Source organism: Danio rerio, chromosome 21, assembly GCF_049306965.1.
Source record: "Danio rerio strain Tuebingen ecotype United States chromosome 21, GRCz12tu, whole genome shotgun sequence".
Lineage (NCBI taxonomy): Eukaryota > Metazoa > Chordata > Actinopteri > Cypriniformes > Danionidae > Danio > Danio rerio.
In genome coordinates, this window is record NC_133196.1 from 37,678,024 (window position 1) to 37,704,307 (window position 26,284).

Here is a 26,284-nt window from a genome sequence, read left to right on the forward strand (position 1 = left end):
AATTCAGAGTTATGAAGTCAGAATTCAGAGTTATAAAGTCAGAATTCAGAGTTATAATTGAGTTTCCTGTTATGGTGACTGACCATAAATTGAGCGTTAAAGACTATTTCTTTAGGTTCTCTGCTCTGTGATCTGGTATGGATTCGCAGCCCAGTTTTCCCAATAAAGGTCAGGAGGACACAGTATTTGGTTGACACTTTTACTGAACTGAAATAGAAACTAATGCAGTCCTTTTAGTTTTAGCCCTTTATAGTGTCTATGTATATGTCTGCAGCTCTCAAGTACACCACATGAGGGCACTCTTGCAATCTGAATCAAACAACAGCTGCAACAAAAAATTTAAATAATTTAATCGTTACACATTCATTCATTTTCTTTTAGGCTTAGTCCTTTTATTAATCTGGGGTTGCCACAGCAGAATGAACCACCAACTTATCCAGCATATGTTTTTATGTAGCGGGTGCCCTTCCAGCCGCAACCCATCACTGGGAAACACACACACACACACACACACACACACACACACACGTCAATTTTAGCATACCCAATTCAACTGTACCACACGTCTTTGGACTTGTGGGGGAAACCAAAGCACCCGGAGGAAACCCACGGTGAGAACATGCAAACTCCAAACAGAAATGCCAACTGACCCAGTTGAGACCAGCGACCTTCTTGCTGTGAGGCGAACGTGGTACCCACTGCGCCACCGCATCGCCATTGTTACACATATAATAGATAAATAGAAATCATAATTTTAGACTTTGAGGATTGACAACCTACAGCTAATAGTTTCAAGTGCTTTGTTTAATGCTTTATAATTGCTATTTAGACCAAATGGTGCAAATGACATAAAAAAAAGAACAAATCCATATGAATAAATCAATCGGCACAACAGAAAACTCATTTATAACTCACAATTCTGAATTGCGACTTTATAACTCAGAATTGCCACCACCATACTTCATTGAAGGGATGGAATTAGTCTGGTGATGAGCAGTGCCTGGTTTTCTCTAAACGCAACGCCTGGCATTCACTCCAAAAAGATCCATTTTAGTCTCATCAAACCAGAGAATTTTGTTTCTTATTCTTATTTGAGAGTCCTTCAGGCGGGGACTGGCTTCCGTCTGGCCACTGTACCATACAGGCCAGATTGGTGGATTGCTGCACAGACGGTTGTCCTATTGTAAGTTTCTCCTCTCTCTACAGAAGAACGCTGAAGCTCAGACAGAGTGACCACCCGGTTGATCACCTCCCTGACTAAGGCCCTTCTCCACTGATCATTCAGCCAGCTCTAGGAAGAGTCCTGTTGGTTTCAAACATCTTCCATTTATGGATGATGGAGGCCACTGTGCTCATTGGAACTTTCAGGGCAGTGGAAATTTTTCTGTAACCTTCCCCAGCCTTGTGCCTTGAGAATCCTGTGTCTGAGGTCTACAGACAATTCCTTTGTCTTCATGCTTGGTTTATGCTTTGACATGTCAACCCTGGGACCTTATATAGACAGGTGTATGCCTTTTCAAATTATGACCAATAAACTGAATTAACCACAGGTAAACTCCAATTAAGCTGTTGAAACATTTCAAGAATGACCAGTGAAAAGAGAAATATACCTGAGCTCAATTTAGAGCTTCAAGGCAAATACTTATGTAAATGTGATTTTTCAGGATTTTTATTTTGAATAAATTTGTTTTTTTTTCACATTGTCATTGTGGGGTATTGTGTGTAGAATTTTGAGGAAATAAATTAATTTAATCCACTTTGGAACAAGGCTGTAACAAAAAAATGTGGAAAAGAGCAAGCGCTATGATTACTTTCTGGATGCACTGTAAATGTATTGTATATCATGAATATTATAATTTGGGTGGTCAGAGAGATTTTAAAATACCCAAATCAAGCAAAATATCTTTAAAAACTTATTTTAGCATGCTTAAGTCAAATTTTAACATATAAAATATGTCTTACCAACAACAAGTTAAGGCTAAAGAAAATAGTGAGCAGCTAATAACTACCATCCCCATTGGCTAGGGGGCAAAAAGTTTATGTCGAGCCTTGTATCCACAAATGTGTTCTCAAAATTAGTTAATTTGATTCACAAATATACACACATTTTTGTCAAAGTTTTTGTCTAGAAGGAGTTCATCTATTTATACTGGGTGGCACTAATTTAGTTTGTCAATTTTATAATGCTCATTGGGACTTCTTTATTCAACAACAATTTATTTGAGCAAGATTTATTCTTCATAGTCAGGTTTTTATTTATTATTAAATATAACGTTTTTAAAAGTCATTTGCTTTACATGGAGAGAATGCTAAGATGTTGTGAGTGTGCGTGTGTGTGTGTGTGTTTGTTAATGTGTTAAATTAGTGTTTTAAAGTGAGAATCAACTTCTCTAAAGAATTCTAACTGAAAGTAAACAAATATTTTGTACCACTAATGTGTTAAGATTTAGATACTGTTTCGCACCAACCAAATGATGGATACAATGAACCCCCACTTGTTAGTGCTACAACTAGAACAACATGGATCTGCAACACCCTACCCAAGTTTAAGGAGGTTCAATGTTAATTACAAATGATATAACTGAAATTTCAGTAAAGCTTTAAATGTAATATTCAATAATTGTTGTTGAGAACTAATTTTAAAGTGTGTGTACCTGCAATGATGTGAGGATACTGGAGGAGATGATTATGAGCAGCCAGAAGTCCATGCGGAAGAACTGGCAAATCATGTAAGCCATGTAAGCAGGGAAGACCAGTAAGAAAAGACAAAGACTAACTGCTCGGAAGTGCTTCCACAAACTCCTGCAAGAACAGAAACAAGAAAGGTTAATAGTACTGGTCCTCAAATAAATAGATTAGATAGATTAGATAGATTAGACAGAGAGAGAGAGAGAGAGAGAGAGAGAGAGAGAGAGAGAGAGAGAGAGAGAGAGAGAGAGAGAGAGACATCAAGTAGTGAAAAAAAACAAGATAAAAGTGGCAGCAGCATATGAAAAAAAAAATTATGAAGAGTTTAGATGTAAATGCTGCTAAACGCCACTACCGCCAAAAAAAATGCTAATGACATTGAGTGAATGTTTTAGGTAAATAGTACACCATCAACAAATAGATTTGCTTTTAATAATCCAAATCCCAGCATCAGCGCATTCAAAATTAAGTTTGTTGTCAAAAGCCACTAAAGCCACTTGCCTTTGACAGCAAAAGCCAGTACTATATATGCCAGTCCTTCTGATCGGTTCACGGGATATAGCAAATCGAATCATAGGTTTTCAATTATGCAGCACGCTGATATGCCAGCTTTTATGAGGAGACATATTCCGCTTTCGATTTTTAAAGATGGAGTTTGATGAACTGGATGAGGCTGTCCGACTGTCAGTGAATGACAAATGAAAACGTCCCTTACCCCAAAACCCGCAGATTTTTTGCGCAGTGACGCTACTTCAAATGAGTCAGATTTACTATAGATTAAACTTCAACTGCGTTTCACAAAAGACAGAGTTAAGATGCCGTTCTTTTATCCCACATGGATGCTGAGGATAAATAAGAGAACAAGACCTTAAGTTTGGTCAGAATGAATGAATGACAGCTTCTAAATTTGTCTGAGAGGCATCCCCTTTTTGCCTAGTAAGCCTACCTTGTGTTTTTTTCGCTAATTTAAGCTATTTTTTTAAAGATTAATATAATGCATACAACTTTACATGAATTTGTATTACATAATACCTATACATCTAAGCTTTTTATATTAATAAACAATGCACAGATATTGATGTTTCATAATGTTTTACACTACATTATTTAAATCTAACAAGCATAGTTTACAATGTCAACATTGCTCTACTTACATTAAATCTAAATCCCAAATATCAAAAATGACAAGAGATTGTTAAGATTTAATAATGTCAGTTTTAATTGACAGATTTTATTCATTCATTTTCCTTCCGCTTTTCCCTGGTTTACCACAGCGGAATAAACCGCCACTCTCTTGAAGGATTTATCAATTTTTAATTTCAGGTGGTTTGTGTAATGTGCTTTATGTTTGGTACAATAATTTCTAATTGCATCTTTAGTGATTTTCAACTAATTACACAGTCTTGTTCCATTAGGTGGATTTAGAGGGTTTTGCATAAAAAGCGAATTGGATTTAGCTGGTTGACACAAAAGAAATTCTACCTTAAAAAAACAAAGAATTGTCTAAAGTGACATTAAAAAAGTATTTTATTTACTAGCTAATAAACTTATTACATATAAAACGAAACTTCTGAACCCAATTATAGGAGTCTGATAGAAAATGCTAATTAACAAGAAAAGAGGTTGGTTGGATTTAAAGGGTTTTGCATCTGAACTCTTATAGTTTAATCATGCATTTAAGCAATTTTTGAAAAGTCACCAAGTTGGCAACTTCTTGTATTATGGCGGGTGGTATACAACTTTAAGGTGCATTACCACCACCAAGTTTGCAACACTGGCTGGCAGTGTCTTTGATTGAAGCGCTCACATCTCACGCATGTGCAGTACAGAAGGATCATTCCATTATTCATGGGGGGCCGGTTTTGAAAAAAAGTAATATTAATAGCAGCTATAGACAAATTTTACAACATACAATAGAAAATGTAAAAAAGAGCTATATGATTAATGTAGGCTTCTTGGCATTGGTTGGGGGCCCCTAATTCTCCAGGGCCATAAGATGCTACTTATCTCACTTATTGGTTAAATCAGCCCCTGGGCACTGTTCAATACAACCCTGCCTAGTGCGAGTACACCCCAAGATGTATTCTTAAAAGCTATTAATCCAGGAGGTGTTGTGGCTCTTACTTGTCTCTAGAGGCGCCTAGTGCCAACACTATGGGGTCAGCAATCTCCAACATGGACTGCAGAATGGAGGCCACCACAATAAAGAGAATGATGCTGAGGAGGAATGCTCTATGAATGACCTGTAGCTCAATAAGCCCAGTCTGAACAGCCAAAATTAGCAGAGTGATTCCCTCTGTCATCCCCCTGAAAACAAGATTAGATACAAATTACTGCATATATTGTTATTCATAAATAAATGCACAAAAATTGTAATGTTAGAAAGTATTTAAAGCATTTTTGATTGGACGCTTCTCACCTGTGCATGGCATTGTCATTCATGAAAGCTCTGTAGCCTTGCAAGTAGAATTTGCAGAGGGTCAAGACGCCCAGTGCCACAAAGGAAACAGTAAAGACAAGTCCCAGGAGTGAGTAGGGAGTACTACAGCACTCAGCAATACTGCAGAGAACACAAACAATCTAAACATTTGGATACGCAGCATATTTCTAAACTACTTCAAACTTTTACTGCACTGGGACAAACTTAATTCACAATAATGGGGATGTTTCATGTTCTTGTGGAAATTTATTCTGTTGTAAGTCTAGATGTCAACAGTGCAGTGTAGGTGCAGCAGTCAGACCTGGTGAGAAACAGGAAGAGCAGCCTCTCTCTGGAGGGGGGCTGGTCCCGTGTGCTGAAGTAGGTGTAGATCTGAAGTGCAAATAGCACCAGCCAGAAGCACATAAAAAGAACAGGCAGAACCAGCTGATTCCACAGAGACATGCCCAGAGCCAGCAAACCATATACTTCCACCACCTACAGAACACAGAAGGATGTTACCATAGGTTCAGAGATTAGCTGGTAAGATGAAATGTGTGGACATTTCTAATAATAAAAAAAAGAAGAAAAAAAAAAGAAAAAAAAACATTTTCTGAGTAAAACAAGTGTAGGCTAATGTTATTGTAAATTAATGTTATTTAAAGAGCCCATATTATGGGTTTTTGAAAATGCCCTTCCATGTAGTGTGTTACAGCAAAGTGAAGTGAAATATCCAGCTAAGGCTTAAATCTGTAAGTGTACAGTGTTTAAAACTGTTGATTGAGCTATAGAAGAGTCGACTTATAGTGCTTCAAACGAGTCGTCTTGATAACGAGTCATTAGGGGTTTCGCCATGACGAGACAACGAAGTTATTCACGCGCACGCGCAAACCCGGGAGATATGTAACCTGCGGCCCCACCCTCTAACACAAAAACCCACACACACAAACAAAAACACACACACACAAACATGCCGGTCGATTGAAGTCACACTGCAGATGGATATTACCGAGTCTCTACCCAAAGACGAAACCTCAGCATAAGCCCAGCCTTGAGCAGTTGCAAACTACTGGAAACTTCAGGGGCCTCATGTATCAACGCTGCGTACGCACAAAAACTTTGCGTATGCCAGGTTTCACGCTCAGAATCGCTCACGTTTGGATTTACTAACGATGAACTGAACGTGGGAATGTGCGCAGCTCCACGCCAGCTCTATGGCTGGCGTACGCACATTTTTTGTGCGTGTCTGTTTTATTTCCATTGGCGACTCCTGGAGGCAGTTGTGTTAAATTGCTCTCTACAAAGTGCCTGAGCCTTGCAATGGCAGCTGTATGAGACGGGTTCATCTAGCAGATATATTTCCATACCAAACAGTTGACCAGTCAAACATTTAAAAGCACAACTTGCAGCGGTCGCCAGTTTTCCCAATGTAATCTGAGCTATCTACTGCACGCACATTGCTATAAAGACACTGAAGATGAATTTGCATGCATGAATCAGAAACATTTCCATTCAATAAATGTGTAAATAAAATATGATGCACAAACTTATAAATGATTCCTACTTGTCTTTCTCGTGATAAATAGTTGGCAAAATCTGATATGTAGCAGGGGGAAAAAAAAGAAAGAGTTCGTCATACGCTGGATTCGAACCGAGTTCATACTCGAACGTGTCAAAACATGTTGACATGCGTTTTACGAGCTGCGCCACTGTGACTGTCAAAGGATCTGCAACATTTTACACCTATAAATCACACTATTTCTTTTTTAATTCACTCAGTGATGTTCAGACCCAACTGTGTTAACCGCATCAGCTAAACTCTCCCACTCTGTTTTTCTCTTTTGTTGTTAATTCCGGAGAACAAACTTGCAAATAACACCGCTTTTCTCCAGTCTACCTCCGAAAGGAGCACCTCCAATTCACATTCTGTTCAAGGTTTCTCTTTTTGCTTGCTTTTGCCATTGCTTTTTTGTTGGGTTTTGCCAAAGTAGAGTCATTAGCATATTCATACGAGGGAGGAGGCAGGGAGGGGTTTTGTGCTCGTGCATGTTGCGCTCAGTTTCACGTTCATTCGGATGTACAAAAGAATATGCGTGGGATTCGGCGTACGCAGTGTTTCATACATCTGAATTTTTTTCTGCGTACGCACATTTACAGCTTTGTGTACGCAATGTTTTAGTATGATTTCCACGCAAGTCTTTGTACATGAGGCCCCTGGAAACTACATGCTACAAAGAATACTTCTTTTGTTTAACTGAAGGATCAGTAAAGAGTAATGATGGACATGTCAAACCATGGATCGGTTTCTTTCTCCATTTCTCAAGTGCAAGTACGTGCGGTTAAAGTTGTTGCCTCGTTTACTCTAGCTTGCAAATGTATTTAGTTGTGATTTGCTACTTGTAACCGCGTGTACTGTATCAGGTTAACTCGCTTTATTCTCATATCACTTGCAAAGCCACGTTAAAAACGCGACGCGTGCCGCTTTGTTTACGTTCCGTGGAGGAGGGTAATGTGTGTGTGTGTGTGTGCGTTGTCATCCGGAGGAGGGTTATGTGAGTGTGTGTGTGTGTGTGTGTGTGTGTGTGTGTGTGTGTGTGAGAGAGGACGAGGGCAATATGTGTGTGTGTATGTGTGTGTGTGTGTGTGTGTGTGTGTGTCTGTAAAAAGAGCAGAGTGTGACAAGCTAGATCTCCTCGCCAGTTCTTGGAGTTTTTGCTAAATAAAATAGTTAGTCGTCTGTATTTTTAAGTCCATCGTCTGTATTTCCATTCACAAACTGGCAGCTAAAATCCATGCCTTACTCCAAGCGTGTATGCACTGTGACTACTTCTATATTGTTGATTAGCTGCTGGGCATTTCACTCTGTCTCTCACTGTAGGCAGTCAGTGTCAACCAATCGCAACAGACTGTCATTGGTCCAATCAGCACAGATTAGCTTCGCGCTAAAGAGGGGCTTGGGAACAAATTAATCACTGGACAATTTATAAGGGAGTCGCTGGGATTATTAGGTAAAATTAAATGCAGATTATAAGACCATGAAAGTTTTTTTTGACCTTGCATGCATATAAGGCTGTTGTTGGAGACCCTTACAACCAAAATATGACCCTATTTCATGTATAATATGGGCTCTTTGGACCAGAGAGAAGATGGACACGTATTGTTTTAACTTAAGGTTTCAACCGGAAACACTGGCGAGATTTTAACTTGCAGTATATTTACTAAATATTAATGTAAGAAACTAATACAAAACTAGAATATTCTTCATATACTGAATAAAAATCTATTAAAACTAGCTAATTCAGCAGGTTGGCGCCTATAGAACTTAAGAAATAATAATAATGGTGTTGCCTTGGTTACTGCAGTAAACAATGTAGCATAATGTCAACTCTAGTAGGATTTCATAAGCTTAACAACATCCTGATTTTGGCAGATTTTATTCAGCCAAACTTTAGCATACAACTATACATTGCGTAATCAAAACTAATATAAAATGTAATACCTTACAAAACAGCATTTAAGACTTATTAATACTTTAAGGGCCTTAAATTTCTCTACATTGATTTATCAACTTTTTTTACTTTTTAAGACCCCGCTGACACCATGTGATAATTGATTTATTTCATCTATGCCATCATGACCGTACATGGATATTTTACTAGATTTTTTTCAAGACACTAGTATTCGATTTAAAGGTTTAAATTGGTTAATTAGGTTAACTAGACAAGTTAGGGTAATAGGAAAATTATTTCCTATTTCATGCTGGATCTGTGGACAATCAAAAAAATATATATTGCTTAAGGTGGCTATCAATATTAACCATCAAATAGTTCAGAAATGTGAAAAATTCAACTGTGTATCATTTAAATGACAAAAATAAAGTTGTACCTGCACTAGCTCTCTGTAGGCAGTTTTGGCCAGATTGTACGGCACCAGCAAATTGGATGCAATGAAGTAGAGGACCTCCAGACCAGTGAAGATCATTGCAAAGCGGTTGATAAAGACAATCGTCTCCAGGGGCACAAGGCACAGTCTAGCCACTAAGGGGAGCAGGTGTGCAGAAAACAGCCAGATCTGTCTGGTCTGCATGACACAGGAACACAGTGTACAAACCACGACCTGACCTGAGGAGAAAGGATAGTCTTACTGCACACAAACTCACAGATGTAATGAACATAAATAAATCACACAAACACACCTTAATATTTAATTTAAATAGTTTTTGCGTCTCAATGTGACTGGTTTTGCTGTGTTGACATGGTAAATAAAAGACTTGCTGGATGTGAATCTTTCAATAGGTTAACTGGATCTTTTGTTACTGGATCTTTTCTTGTGCTACTTTGTTGCACTGCAAATACAGTAGTCAATGTAACATGGCATGTTCTCACAATGCTGAAGAACTTTAATGATTTACAAATAAAACATTTTCTCCTGTGATGTCAGTATTGACAAAGGGGTGTAGTTTGTGTGCGCTGCCCTACAGACTGTGGAGACAGTGACACGCCATGTCACTTGACATTAATCAAAAAGCCAATAGTTTTATGTCAGCTCTTCATTTTGTTGGCAAAAAACAAAACAAAACAAAACAAAAAAAAAAACAGATTTTGATTCAAACTAGGCTAATTTCAGGCAAATTGCAGACACAAGAGATGTCTTTGTGTGTATATATATACATACATATATATATATATATATATATATATATATATATATATATATATATATATATATATATATATATATATATATAAATAAAAAAATTCACACAGACAAATTCCAAATATTTTAAGTAGGGATGCTCAAAATAACCGATTAACTGTTAACCAAAAGAGTGGACTTTTAACCGATTATGGTATCAGTTAAATTATTCAAAATTATTAGTTTATATATTTTTAAAGTTTGGCTGCATACGAAGCCGATCGCAGCGAACATGCTTTTTGCAATATATTTTGAATGGTTTAATAACAGCCACGAGTGTTTTGCGTGCCGTTTATACGCCCCTTACATGTTTGCTGTTGTGCTGTGTGCTTGCAGTTGAAAAAAATAAATAAATAAATAAATAAAAGTCAACCCTGAGCTGAAAAAGCACAGCTTTTCATTCATCAATCTAATGAAAGCAAAGGTAGTGTTTCTGTTGAGGTTACAGCAGTTGTTCGAGGAGAGACTAGTGGTTGCTGTTTTAAGTTTTCCAGAGGTGCATTTCCCAAACAACAACGTAACTAGCGGCTGAACTATCATAGTACGATGCATCGTTTGAACTGAATGATATAGAATTTCCTAAAACCCGTAGTTTCTCTGATGCAGATCCATTGTTTGAAAAACGTCAGTTATAATGTAAAACACCCATAATGATGCTCTAAATGGGGTGGTAACTACTTCTTTAAAGAAGAACCCCAAAATGTATTTGGGCAAATTATTTTGTTTGACACGCACATGCGTTTAAAAATAAAAATCCAGTGTAAATTTTGATAAAACCATGGACTCGTTTTCCATATTAATTGAAATACATGTAAATGGCACATATAGGGCCTATGTTTTCTTTACAAATATTATTGAGAACATATTTGATTCTAAAATCACTTGCTAAAGCCAACACGTATTCTAATATCATATATAAATCATATAAATGAATAAATTAGGCTATTTATTAAGAAATGAAATTTAATATTTATTATTTTATAGGAAAATTTAAAAAATCCTACTTTAATAATAATATTAATGATGATGATGATGATGATTATTATTATTGAGTAGGATATTGTTTATTTACTTTTTTTTTTTCAAAGTCTACTTTAACAATTTGACACATGTAAACCACAGCAGAAATGTTCTAACCAACAGGTCCATGTCGTATACGCATGCGTGAAGATGTTCTGTTTTTCTGTATGCTGTTATTCGCATGTTAAAATAAAACGGTAATTTAAAAATGCAATATTTAGTGTGTCAAACAAAACAGACACGTCAGTTTTTTTTTATCAATACTAATCTGACCAGTTAACCGTTAATATTCAGTTAACGAGTGGCGGTGGTTGGTTGGCAAATTGAACTGAAATGAGCATCCCTACTTTCAAGGTTTATTTGTAATTCCTTAATTGTCATTTTTAGGAGCACTGAAGGGCAGTCTGTTATTGTTACATAAAACGAACAATCAGAGCTCCTGTTATTGTACTTTTTTTGTGACTCTTTCATTTTTAGTCAGAAAAAAACAGAACAAAAATATATTGTTAAGATGTGCTTATTTTGTCCTTTTATCCACTTTTGTATGCAATGGATAATCCCACAAAGCTGATTGGGCAACCATGCTTTGGGATTAAAAACTTGACAGTTTGACACCTCTCCTCAAGTATTTAAAACACTTACAGTTGAAGTCAGAATTTTTAGCCCCATCAAAATTAGTAGCCTCCCTGTTTATTTATTTTTCTCAATTTCTGTTTAACGGAGCGAAGATTTTTTCATAATAGTTTTGATAACTTATTTCTAGTAACTCATCTATTTTATCTTTGCCATGATGACAGCACATAATATTTTACTAGATATTTTTCAAGACACTTCTAAACAGCTTAAAGTGACATTTAAAGGCTTAACTAGGTTAATTAGGTTAACTAAGCAGGTTGGGGAAATTAGGCAAGCTATTTTATAATGATAGTTTGTTCTGTAGACTATCGAAACAAAATATAGCTTAAAGAGGATAATTATATTGACCTTAAATGTTTTTTTAAAAAATTAAAACTGCTTTTATTCTAGCCAAACAAAAAAAAAAATCAGACTTTCTTCAGAAGAAAAAAAAATAGTATCAGACATACTGTAAAAATTTCCTTGCTCTGTTAAACATCATTTTGTAAGAAAGAAATCTAATAACTCTGACTTCAACAGTAGAAACCTTTTGCAAGTTTGATGGAAAGGGCTGTTTGCATGCCATCCCTTTACTAAATGCCTCATTAGTAAAAGTGGATGCATTTCAGGGCCTCTACACATTAGCAAATATAGCACACTGAGATCGGGTTTCTTCAGATTCTGTGTTATCTGGTCTCTTTTTCAGCAGGGGTGTGGACTGCAGTTCTGTAATACAATACTAGTTGTGTGTTACTTGTTTTTAAAAATGCTGGACACATCAGTGAAAAAGACTGAGTTGTTTTCAAGTTAATAAAGCAGGGTATACCAATGAGCGCTGTGGTAAAACGGTTCATGGACAGGGGCTCCAGGTAGAGAGGTCCCTCGTAACCAGAGTCCAGCTCTCCACGGACATAATCCCTACAAGAAAATTTGTGAATAAATCAAGAAAATGAGGTATGAGTACTAAACAGTTTCATTAGGATCATAACTTCTGGTATTAGTGACAATGCAAAGAAATATTGAGTGCATGGACTGTCAACATATGGTGTCATTTACCCTCATTTATCAATCCAACATACAAACGAGTATAAACGGGAGAACAAAAAAAAAAAACATACATCAAGATTCACATGATTTATAAAATATTTGTTTGCAGATAACCCAATAATATACACATTTGCATGTTGACAAATATGGCTAACAAAATCTAACTTAACATTTAACATTAAGTTAAATTCTCAAACAGATAGACGCGGTAATGTGAACGTTATACAAGTAATAAACATATCTTAGCACGCTAATCCAGCCATATATATTTTTTATATGTAAACTTAAAAAAGGGGATATTTACCATTTTTTCACTTATTAGTAAAATAACTTCTAATACAACTACCAAAAACCCCACCTACAAATTTTGTCATTTAATACAAACAGTCAGATATATAAACTGTACCTTTAAAAAAACATGAGCATTTACCAAATAATAAACAAATATAAATATCCAGCTCGCTTTCTGATCCTTGTCTAGTTCTCTTACAACCTTTTGATTGGTCACACCCTCAACAAAAACTGTTGCGATTGGCTCTAGCGCGCTGCACTCTTCACAGATGAGTGATACTGATAAGCGTCAGGCGACATCGGCGATTACAGCTGATCCATGAGAGACACGGTGGAGAAAACTCTGCAGACACGCACTAGTGTCTGAATCTTGAAGTAACGCGGTAAAACAGCCGAGAGCAGAGGAAAAGTCACGCCAGCAGGTCAAATGGGCCACAGTGTGTGTGTGTGTGAGAGAAATGGAGTACTTTCATTCTCTCAATAGCAGTGAAATGGGGGCTTCTGCTGTAAATATCAGCGAAAGACTGATCCAGCAAACACACAGTGAAACTGTGCACAGTTTATGAGTTTTAAGTAGTTGGAGCGTTGTAAATACTCGCGCTCGCCTCCCTCGCGACAGAGCGCATATGAGATAAATGACGTCAGTGCAAAATAACTGGTTATGATTATTACTGAACCCATACCGAATTGTCCGCGTCTGCATCACGGTGCATTGAAGATACAATTAATTTTGACACCCCTAGTTGAGCTAGTGCTCGGGTGCACACCTGTGAACTGTAACTGAGTTTGCCTGAAAGAGGTGATTTGGGGTACAGTTCGTACGAACTCTGATCCGGTTCTCTTCTGGTATGAATGCAATAGTACCAAAATAACTGAAGTTAACCACCAACTGAACAACAAACTATCATTTTCATAACGTTCATTTGTGTGCGTGTCTGTGTATCACATACTTTACCTTGGTGACAAGCAGGACTGAGCCAGGGCAAGCACAGTGGTAATGTCTGCTTTACTCCTCCAAAAACAACTTCTGCAGACATCATGCGATTTTCTAAACATTTCTAATATTTTTTTGCAGCAGATGGACACGGATTACTTTCTGTATGTCCAAAACCAAAAGATTCAGTAAAAGGAAAACGACCGCAATGTGCATACGTCTTTCCATTTTGGTGCTTTGCTATCACCAAGCAACAACCGTACAAACAACAGCAGCTCGATAATGCAAGGGCACCGGGGTTCATAGGGAAACGGACACAATTACGTGTGAACACAAACCAGCCGAGAAGGTGGCAAGGGGGGGGACAATCAAACATGGGTGCGGCTTCGCACAGTCACATCGCCCTTGCCGTGGCCATCGCCAAAGCTGACATGCACCTCTCAAAAACATGTAACTATTATGTTGCAACAACGTATAGCACAAAATTTTTGATTGGTCAGGTTGATAGCGCTGACAAGTGTGGGAGGTGCTGAGAGCTACCCGAACCCGTTGGAGCGAGTGTTTACAAGTGTCTAATCCTGTGAAGAAGCTCCCGAATTAATCTTTTGTTTTGTGTCTACCTTATGATTAAAGCGGTTGCATGTCCGCCGGGTCCCTGCCTCTGAATAAGCGAGTTTGAGCTATTTCCACATTACACCAGTGAAGAAATACGACAGAGGAACATTAAAAACTACTGCCAGCAAGTGTTTCGGAAGTATTATTGCGGAGCAACAAAAACAGCGTGCAGAAGTTTAAATGCACAGCAACACGCAAGGCATGTGCCGTGGGTAATGCCAATCACTCAACGCAGAAGTATAAACTAGCCTTTACGCCCACTTTCCCATCTTATATTCATTTGATAAATGAGTGTTTGTATACAGTAAAGCATATTTATGCAATAAGCAAAGACCTGGAGAGCTGGTGTCCAGCGAAGAGCAGAAGAGCTGTGACCACGTAAAGGTAGAGCTGCACCAAGTGTTGTCGGGGTAATGTCAACAGCACCAGACTGAGGATGTAACCTAAACAAAAAGGAGATCTCAGTTACTGAGGAATAATGACACAATGCATAAAAATAAAGCTTCTGCTTTTTTGCTACAATAAAACAAAACACTTCACAAGTCAGTTTGGTTCTAAAATTATGAAGAAGGGTCAACAACAAATTAGTTAAGTTTTCTTTCATTAGTTCCTTACATGTTTGCTTTCTTCATTGTGATATCTAGATTGTTGTACATTATCAATTATAATGTTGATGGTGAGCATTCTGTTTTGATAAATGACAAGATCTCCTATGAGACATTTAAACCCATAACTGCGAAAGCTGAAAATTATGAAACCATACAAGCTTGAGTTTGTATTAGTGTTAACTGAAAATGCTAAAGAATAGCTTTACAGAAAGAGCAAAGATATTCATTAGGATATCATTAAATCCAGAGAAATTAAAGAGCATTGAATTGAAATTACTTAAAAATATATACTATGGATGACCTTGTTTGTAATAAAAAAAATAAAAATAAAATGTTGATACTTTAATTTAATTGACATTTACATCATGTACTCAAAGTTTGGGCGTAAAACCAGTTTCATGATTCAATTAGAACAAGCAGGAACTAAGAAATTCCTTTTAAGATTATAAATTTACTGAATAAAGGTTTTAAATCATTATGAATTATAAATATTGCAGCTCAGATTTGTCAAATGTTCTTTTGATTGACTTTGTTAAACACTTCCACTAAAATTCTTTAAATTAATTGTCTCTTTTCAACAAAATTCTCTCAGAAGAAACAATCTGTTTTGAAACTTTAAAAATTATTGGTATCTATTTATATAAAAAAAAGTAATGAACATTTTTGGCCATATCATCTAGCTCTAATCTCCATGCTTAGTAGTCTTCATGGATTCTCCTAAGATCCTGCATCACTAGAATAACTTTGTTTTCATTTTGCTCAAATTGCAATAGTTCCATTCTCATTTAATGTGGGGCCTTTATGATTTATTAATGATAATGCATTAAAACTTGGTTAATTGGTGCATGCCTAGACTAGTGTGGTTAAATTATTATAGTAGCCTGCATAGTATAAATAACCTCAGACATTATCAATTGGTTTTCGCCAAACATAACGTCTGGCATTCACACCAAAGAGTTCAATTTTAGTCTCATCAGACCAGAGAATTTAGTTTCTTATGGTCTGAGTCTCCTTCGGTGCCTTTTGGCAAATTCCTTACTAAGGAGTAGGGATGGGTATCGTTAAAATTTTAACGTTATTACTATTTCTATCGATACCACTTACCGGTTCGGTACTTTTACATTTCTCTTATCAGTACTTTTTGTAGCGTTTTTTATGGAAACCAATAATGGTTAAACAATTAAATATTTTTTTCCCTGTAAAATAATGTACAATAGTTTAAAAAAAAAATTACTCTCACTGTTTAACCATTCTTCAACATGTTTGACTTTTCTGAAAGAAATCAGGAACTTTCTTGGTTTATTGTGCTCCCTGCAGTTGAAAATACCCTCTTTGAGTAGCAAAATGCTATAATGTAAAATGAGATTATGTTTGATTTTTCATTAACGCACTCACATAAATAAGTTAAGTGTTTTGGGAGTTAACTGTGTTTTTAATACAGTTTTGGGGCATCTCGCAATGTAAAAACAGGCTGTTTTTTTCTTTATAATTTCTTAGTAAGCATAGTTTACTATTAGGCTATTTATAGGCTATATTTGTAAATACAGCTGATGTAAAAGCATTTTTTATGTTTTAAAGATTTATTTAGGCTACTGCAGAAAAAAAAATACTGTTTATTGTAACCGAATGTGTGTTTATTTAGCTATTAATATTATACTAATTTAGGTGATTGACTGCTGACATAACGATGTTCCTTTTCAAAAAACAGACAGCCAACATTAACACCACAAATAAAAAACTAGCCATGAATCTACACTTAAAAAAACATGCTATAGTTTTATAAAGAAAAACTAGTGTGACAAATCAAAGTTATTATTTTATCAAGCACAAGGTAAAATCGTTGTACCTACCAACATAATGCAAGTACAGGGCTATATATTTGTACTGGAATACAGGGTTATTGTTGAGACTACTCCTCTGGATCTTTTGGAAGAAGGAGCTGACGTCCCATCGGTACAGCACCTCCAGCAACATAATGCTTGGGATCCGCAGACCCACGTTCAGTACCGACTCCAAACGGGCCTTCATCGCCATGACCAGCAGGGCACTGAAAGGCCTCAACCACAACTGACAGAAAAATTATTTAAAACAGAGCAGTCTTTTTAAAACGACACACTTTTGAAAGACAGTAAGACTGAAATTCAATAGATAAAATACATGTTGCATACATCTATATCAGCACATGCATATAAAATAATAAAGATATAAATAATTTGAGATTGTTTTACTTAAACAAATATTATTAACTCTCAATGCTGAATTTATTTGTATTTAAAAGAATTTATTGTACTTGATTATTTTATTCAACAAGCATGCATTACAACAAAAAAAAAACAGAAACACATTTTTTCTTAAATAAATACTGTTTATTGAACATTTTATTTATCTAATCCCACAAATTAAATTTTATATTAAATTATGTTTATTCTTGACTAATTAAACATATGTTCTACTTCGCCATGACCACCCATACAAATATATACACATATACGCACGTGTATAGATAGATAGATAGATAGATAGATAGATAGATAGATAGATAGATAGATAGATAGATAGATAGATAGATAGATAGATAGATAGATAGATAGATAGATAGATACACACACACATTTTAATCTTCACAAAAACATGGTACTTTTAGTAAGTGGAAGACACACCTACTTCTCTTATTACCATCATGGAAAACACACTACACTTAACGTTACATAACATATCGCTTCGGTCAACATATATTCAAATAATTAGCTACGACATAGTAGTGCCATGTTCCTCATCTTTAAACTTAACGTTACTTGGATTTAGTTATTGACATGCATGCCGTGTTAAACTTGTTTGAACTCTAGTTACCCCGACACATCAACACTCACACAGTTTTAAAACAAAACGCTACTAAACTATTAAAATTATAAACATAACGCAGACATAATATTACACTGATACGAGGTCAGAATACAAATTTGAACGGTAACCGGAAAACTGACTGTGACTTTCAATGGCTGTGGCGAGTTTGTGCTGACTAAATACTGTTAATGCTAACACCTAGGTAAACTTTAAATTTAACCGCTTCAAATGTCTTGCATCATTAGCGACAAGGTTTTTGGGATATATATGTTATTTATGAGGATTTAAATTATCACTATGTAACAGTAGCAAAACAAAAATGTGTCCGTTATTCCGATACACACGGTAAGTAGTATAAATAGACTTACATGTTATCCAGTCACTTCACGCTGTTAGATTTCGTCTTTGTGTGCGCTTCTGGATAAATATAAATCATCTTTAGGTCCAACTTCTCCGCGTTATCCGTTTATTGTGGTCAATATAAAAGCAGAAGTGACGGAGCATCTAAATTCACTTGGTCCATCCAGCAGCCATTACACACACCGTTTGCCTTCGCTCTACGCATGCGCAGTTTTAAAAATTTGGCCCACAAAGCGGCACTGTTTCCACCATTATTCTACTATGGTGAAGGTTTGTATAACGTGAATAAAGAGATGAGTTAAGAAATAAGAAAGAAGTATAAAGAGTATAAATAGACATAGGACCGAACCAGCTCTGATGTGGAAGTAAATATAACGTGCCATTGAATTTCTACGGCTTAGGATAGTAATTAAAATGAATTATTATAATTGAGGAAATGTCATCCGTAACGTAATTAATATCCATAAACTGAAAACTGTACATTTTCACGTACACTTAAGCGTTTACATATGTTTGAACTTGATTCATTGCATATTATCATACATAAAACCAATAAATTTCTTTCACATGTCGTTCTGAAGCCATGTGGGCTGTAGGTGGCACTCGAACACTGCATTCGGCATTGCTTTTACCGTAAACAGTTTCAAACAACACAACTATTGTTTAAACTTAATAATTATTGTTTGCAATTATACTTTGTAATCTTGAATTAACTTACTGACTTAAAGGATGTAAAATTAAGATTTAGTTAAAGAATTTTAAAAAGTGTATTTGTCATTCAAAATGTTTTTGCCTAAATCTACACTCTATAAATGAGTATACAGTACGTTTAAACATGTAATCAGGATGGTCAGCCATTACAAAAAACTAAATAAACACTTTAAACGTTCTTTTTCTTCTCAATTTAACTTAATCTAAACTTAACTGATACTTTTAAGCTAGTTCTGATAAGACTTTGATGTTGTGTACACCGACAAAGTACAAAATTGCACAGACAAAAAGAAAATAACAATTAAGGTGTTTTGGGGAATGTCAGGAGAACTTTTTTTTCATGTCAAGAGAACTTTTTTTAAACAACTGAACAAAATACCCGCCTGGAGACTGAGCTCTAGTGGACGTTTTTCTGTGTACGCCCCCTAGTCTTATGTACAGAGAGGTGCGTTTGAGTCGATGCTGCCATATTCAACTGCGGTCAAGCCAGCCGCGGTTCGCAAAAACATAGTCAAGCCAGCCGCGCTTTATATTACGGTGCGCGCGTATTAATGTCATTACGGTAATGTCAGCAGCCACACAGAGAGCGCTCCACAGAGCACCCATTTCGCCCAGAACAGAGAGATGACAACGAAATATAAGTTTATCCCCCTTTCCTCCCACGTATGCTTTATTAAACAATTTATTAGCTTTTTTGACTGTTGTTATTTAAAGAAATTGGTTTCTGGGCTTACCTTTAATTTCCTCAAGTTTATCTTTTTGCTTCAAATGATTTTATAGCAGATCAAACGGACAGAATAAATATACGATTTCTAAATACACAGAATGCGTTTCTTCTTCTCCTAGCCAACTACAGTACATTGCAATTAGGGTTAAATGCAATTTTATACAACGTGGCTAACCTCAGAAAGTGAAAACAATCATAAAGTAGTCCAACAAAACATTGTTTAAGTTATAAATATATGTTGGTTTTATTTAAAGGGGATTTTGTATGCTTCTTTCAGTATATGGGATATGGGGCATTATTACACTTTAGATGACTGTAAAGACCTTATTATTTGTTATAAGTAGAATAGAACAACAATAAGATCTGATGCAGGAAGTCAAATACTAAGCATACATTATATGAAGCCTGTTTTACTGCAGCATTTTGGAGAAATGTACCATTAACACACTTTAAAGTGCTATAAAGAAATAAGTAGAAAAAAACAAAGTTTGGTTCTGATACAGGATGTACATGCATACCTCATGTGAAAGACCTCATTTAAGTTAACAGAAGAAAACTATGGACAGGACATCCAATATTATATGCATACCTCATAATAACTTACTGCAGCATTTTGGAGAAATTTGCTATTATTGAGCTATAAAGTCTTTAAAGTGTTATAAATACATTGTTTGACATAAGTTAAATAAAAGACTGATCAGGTCTGATACTAGATGTCTCATGCTATATGCATATATACAACATATGAATCCTTTTTACTGCAGCAATTTGGAAAAAAAAATGCTCATTTAAAAGATGTAGAAAAAAAAACAATAGTCAGGTCTTATACAGGACATCCCATACTAAACCTCATATAAAGACTTGTTACTGCAGCGTTTTGGAGAAATTGGGCATTAACATTACTCAAAGTGTTATGAAGACTCAATTTTCAATAAATAGACAAAAAACAATGATCATTTCCTGTACAGAACATCACATACAATATGCATACTACATGTAAACACTTCTTACTCCAGCAATCTGGAGTAGTGGGACATTAACAAAATATAAAGTGTTATAAAGACCCCATTTCGATTAAGAAGAAAGAAACAATGGTCAGTTCTTATTCAGGACATCCCATACTATATGTGTACTTCACATGAAATCTTTTTTTACTGCAGCGTTTTGGAGAAACTGGGTATTAACCTATTATAAAGTGATATAAAAACCCCATTTCTAATAAGTAGAAAAAAACAATGGAAAGTACTTATACAGGACATACCATACTATTTATGTACTTCACATGAAGCGTTTTTACTGCAGCGTTTTAAAGAAACGGGGTATTAACATAATATAAAATACTATAAAGACCACATTTTAAATTGGTAGAAAAAATCTATGGTCAGTTCTTATACAGGACATCCCATACTATATGTGTACTTCACATGAAACCTTTTTACTGCAGTGTTTTGGAGAAATTGTATATAATATATTTCAAAGTGTTCTAAAGACCCCAATTCAAATAAGTAGAAACAAACAATGGTCAGTTCCTATACAGGACATCCATACTATATCTGTACTTCACATAAAACTTTTTTACTGCAGCATTTTGGAGAAATGGGGTATTAAAATAATATAAAGTGCTATAAAGACCTCATTTCAAATAAGTAGAAAAAAACAATGGTCAGTTCTAGTACAGGACATCCCATACTATGAGTGTACATTACATGAAACCTTCTTACTGCACTGTTTTGGAGAAATGAGGTATTAACACAACAAAGTGATATAAAAACCCCATTTCAAATAAGTAGAAAAAAAACAATGGTCGGTTCTTATACAGGACATCCCATACTATATATGTACTTCACATGAAACCTTTTTACTGCAGCATTTTAGAGAAACGGGGTGTTAACATAGAAAAAAAGTACTATAAAGTCCCCCTTTCAAATAAGTAGAGAAAAACAATGGTCAGATCTTATACACGACACCCTTATCTCTGTGTGTACTTCACATGAAAGTTTTTTGCTGCAGCATTTTAAAGACACGGGGGAATTAACATAGTATAAAGTAATATAAGGACCCCGTTTTAAATAAGTATAAAAAAACAATGGTCAGTTCTTATACAGGACATACCATACTATATGTGTACTTCATATGAAACCTTTTTACTGCAGCATTTTGGAGAAAGGGGGTATTAACATAATATAAAGTGCTATAAAGACCCCATTTCAAATAAGTAGAAAAAGACAATGGTCAGTTCTTATACATGACATACCCTACTATATATGTACTTCACATGAAACCTTTTTACTGCAGCATTTTGGAGAAACGGGGTATTAAGCCAATATAAAGTGCTATAAAGACCCTATTTTAAATAAGTAGAAAAAAACAATGGTCAGTTCTTATACATGACATACCCTACTATATATGTACTTCACATGAAACCTTTTTACTGCAGCATTTTGGAGAAACGGGGTATTAAGCCAATATAAAGTGCTATAAAGACCCTATTTTAAATAAGTAGAAAAAAACAATGGTCAGTTCTTATACAGGACATACCATGCTATATGTGTACTTCACATGAAACCTTTTTACTGCAGCATTTTGAAGAAAGGGGGTATTAACGTAAAATAAAGTGCTATAAAGACCCCATTTCAAATAAGTAGAAAAAAACAATGGTCAGTTCTTATACAGGACATCCCATACTATATGTGCACTTCACATGAAACATTTTTACTGCAGCATTTTGGAGAAATGGGGTATTAACATAAAATAAAGTGCTATAAAGACCCCATTTCAAATAAGTAGAAAAAAACAATGGTCAGTTCTTATACAGGACATCCCATACTATATGTGCACTTCACATGAAACATTTTTACTGCAGCGTTTTTGGGAAACAGGGTATTAACAAATGATAAAGTGCTATAATGAGCCCATTTCCAATAAGTAGAAAAAAACAATGGTCAGTTCTTACATAGGACATCCCATACTATGTACTTGACATGAAACTTTCTTACTGCACTGTTTTGGAGAAATGGGGTATTAACATAATATAAAGTACTATAAAGACCCCATTTCCAATAAGTAGAAAGAAACAATGGTCAGTTCTTATTCAGGACATCCCATACTTTATGTGTACTTCACATAAAAAACTTTTTACTGCACTGTTTTGGAGAATTGGGGTAACAACCTAATATAAAGTGCTATAAAGACCGCATTTAATATAAGTAGAAAAAAAGAATAGTCAGTTCTTATACAGGACATACCATACTATATGTGTACTTCACATGAAACCTTTTTACTGCAGCATTTTGGGAAACAGGGTATTAACATATGATAAAGTGCTATAAAGAGCCCATTTCCAATAAGTAGAAAAAAACAATGGTCAGTTCTTACATAGGACATCCCATACTATGTACTTGACATGAAAATTTCTTACTGCACTGTTTTGGAGAAATGGGGTATTAACATAATATAAAGTACTATAAAGACCCCATTTCCAATAAGTAGAAAGAAACAATGGTCAGTTCTTATTCAGGACATCCCATACTTTATGTGTACTTCACATAAAAACTTTTTACTGCACTGTTTTGGAGAATTGGGGTAATAACCTAATATAAAAAGCTATAAAGACCCCATTTCAAATAAGTAGAAAAAAACAATGGTCAGTTCTTATACATGACATACCCTACTATATATGTACTTCACATGAAACCTTTTTACTGCAGCATTTTGGAGAAACGGGGTATTAAGCCAATATAAAGTGCTATAAAGACCCTATTTTAAATAAGTAGAAAAAAACAATGGTCAGTTCTTATACAGGACATACCATGCTATATGTGTACTTCACATGAAACCTTTTTACTGCAGCATTTTGAAGAAAGGGGGTATTAACGTAAAATAAAGTGCTATAAAGACCCCATTTCAAATAAGTAGAAAAAAACAATGGTCAGTTCTTATACAGGACATCCCATACTATATGTGCACTTCACATGAAACATTTTTACTGCAGCATTTTGGAGAAATGGGGTATTAACATAAAATAAAGTGCTATAAAGACCCCATTTCAAATAAGTAGAAAAAAACAATGGTCAGTTCTTATACAGGACATCCCATACTATATGTGCACTTCACATGAAACATTTTTACTGCAGCGTTTTTGGGAAACAGGGTATTAACAAATGATAAAGTGCTATAATGAGCCCATTTCCAATAAGTAGAAAAAAACAATGGTCAGTTCTTACATAGGACATCCCATACTATGTACTTGACATGAAACTTTCTTACTGCACTGTTTTGGAGAAATGGGGTATTAACATAATATAAAGTACTATAAAGACCCCATTTCCAATAAGTAGAAAGAAACAATGGTCAGTTCTTATTCAGGACATCCCATACTTTATGTGTACTTCACATAAAAAACTTTTTACTGCACTGTTTTGGAGAATTGGGGTAACAACCTAATATAAAGTGCTATAAAGACCGCATTTAATATAAGTAGAAAAAAAGAATAGTCAGTTCTTATACAGGACATACCATACTATATGTGTACTTCACATGAAACCTTTTTACTGCAGCATTTTGGGAAACAGGGTATTAACATATGATAAAGTGCTATAAAGAGCCCATTTCCAATAAGTAGAAAAAAACAATGGTCAGTTCTTACATAGGACATCCCATACTATGTACTTGACATGAAAATTTCTTACTGCACTGTTTTGGAGAAATGGGGTATTAACATAATATAAAGTACTATAAAGACCCCATTTCCAATAAGTAGAAAGAAACAATGGTCAGTTCTTATTCAGGACATCCCATACTTTATGTGTACTTCACATAAAAACTTTTTACTGCACTGTTTTGGAGAATTGGGGTAATAACCTAATATAAAAAGCTATAAAGACCCCATTTCAAATAAGTAGAAAAAGACAATGGTCAGTTCTTATAAAGGACATCCCATACTATATCTGTACTTCACATGAAACCTATTTACTGCAGCGTTTTGGAGAAAGGGGGTTTTAACATAATATAAAGTGCTATAAAGACCGCATTTCAAATAAGTAGAAAAAAACAATGGTCAGTTCTTATACAGGACATACCATACTATATGTGTACTTCACATGAAACCTTTTTACTGCAGCATTTTGGAGAAAGGGGGTATTAACATAATATAAAGTGCTATAAAGAGCCCATTTCAAATAAGTAGTAAAAAACAATGGTCAGTTCTTATACAGGACATCCCATACTATAAGTGCACTTCACATGAAACATTTTTACTGCTGCGTTTTTGGGAAACAGGGTATTAACATATGATAAAGTGCTATAAAGAGCCCATTTCCAATAAGTAGAAAAAAACAATGGTCAGTTCTTACATAGGACATCCCATACTATGTACTTGACATGAAACTTTTTTTACTGCACTGTTTTGGAGAAATGGGGTATTAACATAATATAAAGTACTATAAAGACCCCATTTCCAATAAGTAGAAAGAAACAATGGTCAGTTCTTATTCAGGACATCCCATACTTTATGTGTACTTCACATAAAAACTTTTTACTGCACTGTTTTGGAGAATTGGGGTAATAACCTAATATAAAGTGCTATAAAGACCGCATTTCAAATAAGTAGAAAAAAAGAATAGTCAGTTCTTATACAGGACATACCATACTATATGTGTACTTCACATGAAACCTTATTACTGCAGTGTTTTGGAGAAATTGTATAATATTATATTTCAAAGTGTTATAAAGACCCCAATTTAAATAAGTAGAAAAAAAACAATGGTCAGTTATTATACACGACATTCCATACTATATCTCTACTTCACATGAAACCTATTTACTGTAGCATTTTAGAGAAATGGGGTATTAACATAAAATAAAGTGCTATAAAGACCCCATTTCAAATAAGTAGAAAAAAACAATGGTCAGTTCTTATACAGGACATCCCATACTATATATGTACTTCACATGAAACCTTTTTACTGCAGCATTTTAAAGAGACGGGGTATTAACATAATATAAAATACTATAAAGACTGCATTTTAAATAAGTAGAAAAAAACAATGGTTAGTTCTTACACAGGACATCCCATACTATGTGTGGACTTCACATGAAACCTTATTACTGCAGTGTTTTGGAGAAATTGTATAATATTATATTTCAAAGTGTTATAAAGACCCCAATTTAAATAAGTAGAAAAAAACAATGGTCAGTTATTATACACGACATCCCATACTATATCTCTACTTCACATGAAACCTATTTACTGCAGCATTTTAATTAAATGGGGTATTAACATAAAATAAAGTGCTATAAAGTCCCCATTTCAAATAAGTAGAAAAAAAAACAATGGTCAGATCTTATACAGGACATCCCATGATATATATGTACTTCACATGAAACCTTTTTACTGCAGCATTTTAAAGAGACGGGGTATTAACATAATATAAGATACTATAAAGACCGCATTTTAAATAAGTAGAAAAAAACAATGGTCAGTTCTTACACAGGACATCCCATACTATGTGTGGACTTCACATGAAACCTTATTACTGCAGTGTTTTGGAGAAATTGTATAATATTATATTTCAAAGTGTTATAAAGACCCCAATTTAAATAAGTAGAAAAAAACAATGGTCAGTTCTTATACAGGACATCCCATACTATATATGTACTTCACATGAAACCTTTTTACTGCAGCATTTTAAAGAGAAGGGGTATTAACATAA

The 26,284-nt window shown here is 35.1% G+C and overlaps 1 protein-coding gene across 1 annotated transcript in view; it reads right to left on the reverse strand.

The window, feature by feature from the left end:
- Positions 1–18,324, reverse strand: part of rnf145b (ring finger protein 145b) — a 31,537-nt gene extending 13,213 nt beyond the window's left edge. Inside the window, 9 exon segments of the mRNA NM_199763.1 lie at positions 2,655–2,802; positions 4,813–4,995; positions 5,108–5,248; positions 5,430–5,605; positions 8,993–9,228; positions 12,264–12,355; positions 14,659–14,767; positions 16,783–16,999; positions 18,145–18,324. Of these exon segments, the coding sequence (NP_956057.1) occupies positions 2,655–2,802; positions 4,813–4,995; positions 5,108–5,248; positions 5,430–5,605; positions 8,993–9,228; positions 12,264–12,355; positions 14,659–14,767; positions 16,783–16,966 (1,269 nt within the window). The 5' untranslated portion in view covers positions 16,967–16,999; positions 18,145–18,324.
- Between the last annotated feature and the right edge of the window lie 7,960 nt (positions 18,325–26,284).